The sequence below is a fragment of the Melanostigma gelatinosum genome, assembly GCF_949748355.1.
Source record: "Melanostigma gelatinosum genome assembly, chromosome: 10".
NCBI classification, from domain to species: Eukaryota; Metazoa; Chordata; class Actinopteri; order Perciformes; family Zoarcidae; genus Melanostigma; species Melanostigma gelatinosum.
The window spans coordinates 11,163,940-11,171,740 of record NC_136643.1 but is presented as its reverse complement, the minus strand read 5'-3'; the positions used below and the strand labels follow the sequence as shown (position 1 = coordinate 11,171,740).

Here is a 7,801-nt window from a genome sequence, read left to right as displayed (position 1 = left end):
TATCGATTTTAGTTTGGTTTATTTGGTATGGACATCACAGTATTAGAATAGTATTATTGCACAACGACCAGATACACTGTGTTTAGTAGCTATAACGCTGACTTACAACAACCTGTCCCCTTTAACAAAGAAGACTGATTGCCCAAATGAGACTTAGGGCCGTGCGTTGACTCTACTGGTGTCTTGTGACAGATTCATTAAGCAGGGAAGGAGCTTGACATTAAAAGTAGGCATCTAAAAACAAGCTCTAAGTTGGAATAGCACCTCATTGTTTTTAATCCATATTTTATTATTGTCCAGTTATACAGTGATACGATGGGGTTTTTAAAGTTGATTGTGAGACATGCGACCAGGTGGTGACACAGCATGATAAGTGTATGAATATCAGACATATGCAGACATTACGCACCCGATTATCAAATCTTAGATGTGAGTCTATGACGGTTCCTGAACATTGTCAACCTTGAGATCTTGTTTTTCAACACTGAAAAAGGATTAATCATTAATATGTGGATGACTGAAATCAGAGAGAACGCAATGTGTCTGAAGTTCAAACACGACATCAACTAATACTGGAATAATCACTGCACAGTACACTGCACTGCACAAACAGAGAACTCCACTGATTGGGGCTGGACCAGAAGCGTTTGGGTCCATAGAAGGCAGTGCAGTAGCAGAAGCAGCAGCCGCTCGCCCATCGAGAATTTGCAATATTTCATGGGGGCAGTTTACTTGGCTCGCCTTCCGGTTTACATTTCCACGGAAAGGCACCAGGCTACTGTGCCTTACTGTTTCCCACTGAAAAGAGGTGCTGCTAATCATATATTACACCAATATACAGTATGTGTCAAAGATCAAACGTGCTATTACAAGAACATAAATAGCATAAATGAAGGATTCGCAGTGATTAAGCAGGTGATTAGAGGATTCATGTGAATGTCCTGGGGAGCGGCAGGGTGTGTAGCTACTGGTGAAAAACACTGCTGGACAAAGCTCTTGTTCATTCAACGCTCCCTGGGTAAATACAGATAATATGAATACACACTGATAGATAACACACACACACACACACAGTGTAATGGTAAACTACAAGGTCAAGTGAACTAATAAGGCAGAGGCAGTGTAGGGATTACTTGCTTTTATGATAAACAGAAAGCAGTTTGATGTTGTTTCTCACAAGGGAACAATATGATCAGTGTCTAGTACATCAGAAGCAGACAATATGTCACACCGACTACTGTGAAATGTAGTGAAATGTATTGTCTTAACACTTCATAATATGTGACAGTTAAACCTGACTTTAACAGGTTCGATAAAAAACTAACTTTGAAATATAGGTGGTGAAAGAAACTGTGAGGTAACAGGATGAAGGTTTCCAGCAGCCTGTTCTTGTTTTTCTTTTCCATCTTCATCTAGTCCGAGTCGCTGCTGCAGGAGCTGCTGGAGGACTACATCAGGGACAAACATTGACATTTCATTTAGTGACGACGTGTCAATCAGTTAACGGAGTAAGTTATGAATTCATAATTGAATGATATAATCAGTAATAATCAGTTTCAGGAGTGTGTCTTTGGCTGATGAATATATTTGTGGATGTAGGATTCTATTAATATAATGATTCATTCTTGACTTACTTTATGCTTTGTATCTGTGGAATGACATTGTTTGCTGCTTTTGTATGTGTTTACGGTTTGGGCCACACTCAACCTTAAACCTACAGTTGGTTTTTTTTTACCCATTGTTACCATACAAATATTGATTGCTGTCCCTTCATGGTGATCTCTCATTATGTTCACCCAGGTGGTGTCTGAACTTCAGCAAACTTTAACCAGAGCGGTGGCATGAGGAAATTAGCCGTTTTTGTCAAATTTGCTTTGGAAGACAGACAGACATTATTTATTTTGTCAATTTAGACTGGGGAGTTGTTGGAAAACCGTCATGTCGTCATGGTAAGATTTTACTAAATATCAATAGAATGATCACCCAACTTCACAGCTCTCTTCAGCTTTAAACAACTGTGTACTTGTGGACAAATACAAATTGTGAGCCTAACAGTGACACTAGAGTCAATTCAGGTGACAGGTGTTTCTACTATTTTGTCCACCCAAGAGAGTTGAACCAACAACCAACTCTCTAAAACAGATTCACATTGCAACCTCAGGCTTGCTAAAGTTAAAAACTGGCAACCGAGTGAGTTAAAAATCTAAGAATGTGATATGTGAATAAACACATTTATTTATTAACATTTTCAACCAACATTTAAAATGAACTACCGGTACATAAGTGAGATTGGCTACTTATTACCAGTGGACTATGATACAGTTGGTAGAATAGAGACTCCATGATTTGCACTTTACAATGATCAATAAATCAAATGGATCTTACCCCATGACATTTATTTCCTTTCTTGTGGCAATGGGCATGCATGTGACCGTGGTTGTGTTTGTGGCCATGCCCATGCCCGTGATGACCATGCCCATGCCCATGTTCATGTCCATGTCCATGTCCATGTCCATGACCACGACCCCGACCACGTCCACGTCCACGTCCAAGCCCATGATCATGATCATGTCCATGCTCGTGACCATGTCCGTGTCCATGCCCATGCTCATGATCATGATCATGTCCATGTCCATGTCCATGCTCGTGGCCATGTCCGTGTCCATGCCCATGTTCATGATCATGTCCATGTCCATGCTCGTGACCATGGCCGTGTCCATGCCCATGATCATGATCATGATCATGTCCATGTCCATGCCCAGGACCAGGACCATGTCCGTGCCCATCATGACCATAGCTAGGTCCACACCCTCCAGAAGGTGGGGCAACAGGATAGTGCACAGGTGGCCAACATGGCTGAGGAGGGCAGGGTTGGGGTCGGGCAGTGCCTGGTGGACATTGAGGATAGTCTCCCCCTGGCGTTGGTTGAGGTTGACAGCCAGAGGGATACTGTTTTCCTAGTTAAACAGAAAAGGGTGGGGCTCATCATTTTCGCATTCAGTTTGTATACACTTGATGTTCAATGGAATAAAGAATGTTTCATATAAAGGACAGGGGTGGTGTTTTAGTAAAAGTGAAAAAGACAGTTGAGACAAGACAGTGATTTACCTCTGTTATTCCTGTACATCTCAAAATTCCAGATGCAAACCCTGAAACTGAAAGAAGACACTTCAATGCACACAAGTCCTCAAATTAAATAACTTTTAATGAAAATTCAGATATGAGCAGGTGTAAAACATAAGATGCGATATTGAGTGGAGACAAAGCAAATGCAAATTGTGTGTAGCTGGTTGAGAGGTGAGCAGCCAGGTTGGTAAAGCTGGTGTAGCCGGTCAGTTGATGGCAAACCAGATGGTTTCAGACCAGCATGGCCGTCTAGTCATATGAATGAACTCACAAATGAAGCATCTGAATCTGAATAATTGAATCTTGAATTTATACTTGTGCTTTCATCAAAAAATGTGAAAGTGTTTAGTTATGATAATCATAGTCTATTTGTGTGTCTTATGAGGACAGAAGAGACTGAAAAGCAGAATGAGCAGCAAGAAGAATTCTCCGACGTGCCAATTTAGTTGTAAAAGAAGGAGTAAAAAAACAACAACAAAACAGAAGCTTATCGAGCTTATAAGATCGTCTGTTTCTCCGCAATGCTAAACAGGGATGGTGGAAGTGCCAGAAGGGGAACCATAAATGTTTTTTAAAGGAGACATCCACTATACCTGGACATTGTTGTGACATAAATTGGATCTTAGCATTATAGTCATTGTTCAATCCATATGCTCAGATTTGTTTTCAATATTTGAATATCCTAAACATCTTTTTGAGAATCTGAGATAACAGCTGGTAAGATTAGGAGCTGTGTGATCAGTAAGAGCTTTCAAAAGCCGATACCTCAAACTGGTCAAGCTGGTTACCAGTTACCAGAACAAGGTGCAGTTTCAAGTGTTGCATTGTGCAGTTTTTAGTAAATAGCATAAAGCCATATCTTTACAAAGGTATGTCTTCATAGGTATGATAAAGACACGATTACAAAATAATGCAATACATTTAACAATGGAAATAGATGTAAGCAAGATGATCAACCGCACTTACACACACACACACACACACACACAAATAGTTTATGTTATTCCTAGACAGCTATTAATGAACTCACCGTGTGCTGGAGTTCAGATCCACAGCTGCAGCATTCAGCTGGCTCTGCCTTTTTACATGAAGCCCCGCCTGAAACAGTGCTAATGGCTGTCATCAGGGGCTGAGCCTAAACTCCCACCGACAATTCATTTTTTGTGGTGTGGAAACATTTTGAGATTGTGTTCCTATTCATGACATAACCGTTTATATGTTTGTGTCACCACCGAGCACCCTGGGTTCCCCCCAGGATTGTTTCAGTGTTTCACAAACTCCACCCGAATCATTTGAAGGGGTCTAAGGATAGAGGCTGTTGTATGCTGTACAGATTGTGAGGCATATTTGTGATATTGAGCTGTATCGATAAAATTGACTTGACTTGAAAGATACCCGAAAGAAAACGGAAACGTCCCACCAGACAGAATCAAGAACAACTGAAAGAAAGAATCTTCTCTGTTTTAACTCTCAACTTTAGTATCTTATATTTGGCACAAAGTCATGAAACCAGTGATGCAATAGTCAGTTTTGACATAATTTGTCAGGACATGCTTTTCAGTTGTTTTTGAGTTCCAAAGAACCTCTTCATTTCATTCGTAATTCTTGCCAAAGGTTTGCAGGTGGTAACTTGTCTCGCCTCTTTTCTGAGCCAGGAATCGTCATCTAGTCAGAATCACTGCTGCTGCTGCTGCTGCTGCTGCAGGAGCTGCTGGAATACTACAGCAGCGACAAACATACAAGAAAGAAAAGAAAAAAATGTAATAATTCAGTCAGCGACCACAGCTTATCATTCAGTCATCGACAAAAGTGTTTGTCTCTCGTTCATCAATCTTCCGTTTTGGAGCAGAGAGCAATTGTGTCTCCCAAGGTTCATGGGTTCACTCCCCAAGCAGCATACAGGTGTGACTGAATGTAACTGTGTGAAAGTGAAGGATGGTGTTCAGTTGCACTCCCTGTCCGAACCCTGAGAAAAGTATCCCTTCAAAAATAAAAACATTTCATTGACAAGCTTTCCTTACCCTCGAGTAGCCTAAATAGATAACTACACATTTGACACTATATCACAAAACAATACAGACTGGGATAATATTAAAAGAGTACGAAATCAATACAGAAACTCATTTTATACATCTGAACAATACAGAACACTCTGTATCAACAAAAAAACTAAATACCCCATATTCATATCAGATAACACTTTACATATGAACGGACAATTGGAACTGGAGCGGAATACGATATGGATGATGACGCCTGGGAAAACACATGTTAGATGTCACAGGAGTTTGGGAGGCAGCTATGGAAAGAACATGACTAGAAGGTCAAATTAGGTTATTTTGGCCCGCTGACAGCCATTTTGGCAAAACGTCAAAGAACAAATGGAGAAAAGAAGTGGACAGACTATTGTTCCTATTGGAAGAATCACCTGAACGCCGCTTTACCACAGGACGGTGTTATTGTACTGCATGTTTTGTTGATGGGAAAATAATAACTTCTAATTGGATGAAGCAACATCCTCCCACGATTGTTCAATCTAAATCTGCATGTATGTCAAGTGAAGCTCAATCTCAAGGTGATTCTTTTTTGGAATGTTAATTGCCTGTTAATGGGTGTTAATGGCAATAATAATAATAAAAAACATGTTTCAATTAATTCTGAGCAAAATCCGCGTTTTGTTGTGAATGAACTGAACACTGTTGAGTCTTACCCCGTGACAGTCCTTTCCCTTCTTGTGACACTTGCTATGCTTGTGACCTCCCTTGTGCCTGCGCTTGCAATCTTTCCCTGGCCCGTGTCCGTGCCCCTGTCCGTGCCCGTGTCCATGCCCGTGTCCATGCCCGTGGCCATGCCCGTGTCCGTCTCCATTTCCATCTCCGTGGCCACCATGGCCTCCTCGATGACAGCTCCCCTCTGTAATTTGTCAAAAATCTACATCTAGTAAATGGGAATGTCAGGTATGTAATATACATTCAATACATTTAGAAGAAAGAGGAGAGAATGAACCAAAGGTAACTGTTATTTACCTCGTCCAGACATCTCCCAAAGATCCCCTGCAGGCAATTAAATGTCTCCTCAAATGATAAATAAAAAAACTGGTTTACAAAAGATTCAAAAGTAATACCAAATGCAACTGTAAGGCCTGTTAAGGGTTGATATGTGCAACAATTAAAAATGATACAGAAAAAAGCAACACCGTCTGCATATATATATATACATATATATCAGCAAAGAGTTCGAGGTGAACTTACTGTGTGCTGGACAGCAGATCCGCAGACACAGCTGTTACCTGCTGCTCCTTTTATGTGAAGCCACACCTGAACGTGAAGCAGTCCATCAGGTCAGGGCACCGCCTTCCCTCTTATCAGAAAATATTTGCATTATGAGGGTACGATATGTGTGTGTATAATCTGTATCATAAGTACATCTAGCTATACGTACACCATAGGAATATTGCATGTGTGTTGAAATAGCAATTAGATGTTATTTGTAAATCTCATACTGGTGTTGTGAACATAATGAGATAACTACAGCTAGGGACATGTCACACACACACACACACACACACACACACACAGAAACACACATGTCACCCAATGTGCTATTTTTGTGTGATTTTGTCCTCTGCACAGCGTGTTTGCTAAGCATGCTTGTTTGGAACATTCTTCTCGTAGCGAAGCAGTGTGATATTATCAGGAGAGACAACTCCTCTGAAGAGTGATGATAGACTTTTAGTTTGGGCCGTCTGTTCACTTTGCGTGCTAACACACACGCAAGTATCTTGATTACAGAAAAAGAATGTGAAACATTTCAATGTATTTCAGTTCAAAGTCCGAATTCTGAGTTTAAGTTGAGTTTAAAGTTAGAACTCTGATGATAAAATACAAATTCAAGTCTGAATTCTAAGTTTAAAGACAGAATTTTTTGTTTAAATTAAAAAATCGGAGCTTTAATTCAGTATTCTGACTTCTTCGTTCACTGAATTTTTTATTTATTATACGATATAGATCCCTGAAGGGGAAATTTGTCTCTTCATTTGACCCATCCCTGTAGGGAGCAGTGGGCTGCCAATGACAGGCGCCCGGGGAGCTGTTAGGGGTTCAGTGTCTTGCTCAGGGACGCTTCGACACGTGACACAAGGATCGAGGATCGAACCGTTGACCCTGCGGTTACCAGACAACCCTCTTAACCCAGTGAGCCACGGTCGCCCCCAAGAAGAGAGGGGCAATTCAAGGTAACACGGGGTGAGTAATTGATATAGAAATTCACATGTTGTAGATGAAGTATTACTTTAAGAACTCAAGCCTTCAGACTTAAGTCAAGTCTTTCTTTAGGGAGTAAAGTCTCAGGTTTAGTCGAGTCTTAAAGCAGTCTCACATGTCAATCTATATATATACTGTATATACTGTGACTTGATATATGTGCTTGCAGTGTGACTGAATCACAATCTACAGAGTTTGCACGTTTTGAAACCCCGCTGCCACTTCCAATGTAGCGTCTGCTGGACTGTACGCTCAAGCTCATAGGAGAACAAATACCAATGCAGCAGGAGGCGGCACAAGGCATTGCTGAAAAAATGCATCTGCTCTGCCAACTTCCTCATGTTGCATAAAGGTTCAAACATCGTGGGACATGGCTGCTCATATACTGGATGTGTCAAAAAGAAGTCAACGTG

At 40.9% G+C, this 7,801-nt stretch overlaps 1 protein-coding gene across 1 annotated transcript; it reads right to left on the bottom strand.

Moving 5' to 3' along the window:
* Positions 1-354: 354 nt before the first annotated feature.
* Positions 355-4,180, bottom strand: LOC306783292 (uncharacterized protein). Its single transcript, XM_079276878.1, has 4 exons — positions 4,157-4,180; positions 3,109-3,155; positions 2,386-2,957; positions 355-1,448 (listed from the first exon to the last, which is right to left on the bottom strand). Exons 3-4 carry the CDS (start codon positions 2,793-2,795, stop codon positions 1,409-1,411), a joined length of 450 nt encoding a protein of 149 aa, XP_079133004.1. The 5' UTR covers positions 2,796-2,957; positions 3,109-3,155; positions 4,157-4,180; the 3' UTR covers positions 355-1,408.
* Between the last annotated feature and the right edge of the window lie 3,621 nt (positions 4,181-7,801).

Excerpts from the sequence above, each read along its gene's own strand:
- LOC306783292 (XM_079276878.1), bottom strand. The coding sequence starts at position 2,795 with ATGGTCATGATGGGCACGGACATGGTCCTGGTCCTGGGCATGGACATG. Across the intron at positions 1,449-2,385 it reads AAGGAAATAAATGTCATGGG|TCCTCCAGCAGCTCCTGCAG; the intron begins GTAAGATCCATT and ends TCCCTGATGTAG.